The 666-nt window shown below is 56.2% G+C and overlaps 1 protein-coding gene across 3 annotated transcripts in view; it reads right to left on the bottom strand.

The window, feature by feature from the left end:
- Positions 1 to 666, bottom strand: part of CCND2 (cyclin D2) — a 62,194-nt gene that overhangs the window by 58,542 nt on the left and 2,986 nt on the right. For 2 of the 3 annotated variants that reach the window (XM_019516010.1, XM_019516012.1), the window contains exon 1: positions 415 to 659. The exons of the other annotated variant lie outside the window; for it this stretch is intronic. In XM_019516010.1, coding sequence (XP_019371555.1) covers positions 415 to 609 — 195 coding nt within the window. In that variant the 5' untranslated portion in view covers positions 610 to 659. Of the gene's footprint in view, positions 1 to 414; positions 660 to 666 lie in introns of those variants that run through there. 3 annotated transcript variants of the gene reach the window in all.

Genomic DNA, 666 nt, shown 5'->3' with positions numbered 1-666 from the left:
CCCCCCCCCCCTTCCTGCAAAAGGGATCAAGCAAAGCAGAAGCTTGCAAAAAAAAAGGTGGGGGAATAACAGAGGCTAGCAAAGGACCCCCCCCCTGCAAAAGGGATCAAGCAAAGCAGAAGCATGCAAAAAAGGGGGGGCAGCTTGCAAAAAAAAGGGGGGGGATAAGAGCCTTGGACAGGACCCCCCCCTTCTTGCAGAAGGGATCAAGCAAAGCAGAAGTTTGCAAAAGGAAAGGGGGGGCAGTTTGCAAAAAAAAAGGGGGGTCAACAGAGCCTAGCAAAGGATCCCCCTTCTTGCAGAAGGGATCAAGCAAAGCAGAAGCATGCAAAAAGGGGGGGGGGGGCAGAGGCAGCAAAGGAGCCCCCTTGCTGCCCCGACGTGGGCGGCGGTGGGGAGGGGGTGCACACAAACCTCCAGCATCCAAGTGGCCACCATCCTCCGCATGAAGGGCTGGATGTCCTTCTGCACGCACTTGAAGTAGGAGCACTGGGGCAGATACCTCTCCTCCACGGTGAGTAGATTGTGCAAAACGCGGTCGTCGTAGAGCAAGTTGGGGTCAGGGAGAGCCCTCCTCATGGGATCCACCTCGCAGCACAGCAGCTCCATGTTTCCTAAGAGATCTCCCTCTTTCTGGGATGAAAAAGTTGCTTTTTGGGGGGGGGG

The sequence above is a fragment of the Gavialis gangeticus genome, unplaced genomic scaffold (genome assembly GCF_001723915.1).
Source record: "Gavialis gangeticus isolate Ggan-Ray unplaced genomic scaffold, GavGan_comp1, whole genome shotgun sequence".
In the NCBI taxonomy this organism is placed as follows: domain Eukaryota; kingdom Metazoa; phylum Chordata; order Crocodylia; family Gavialidae; genus Gavialis; species Gavialis gangeticus.
This window is presented reverse-complemented; position numbering and strand designations above follow the sequence as displayed.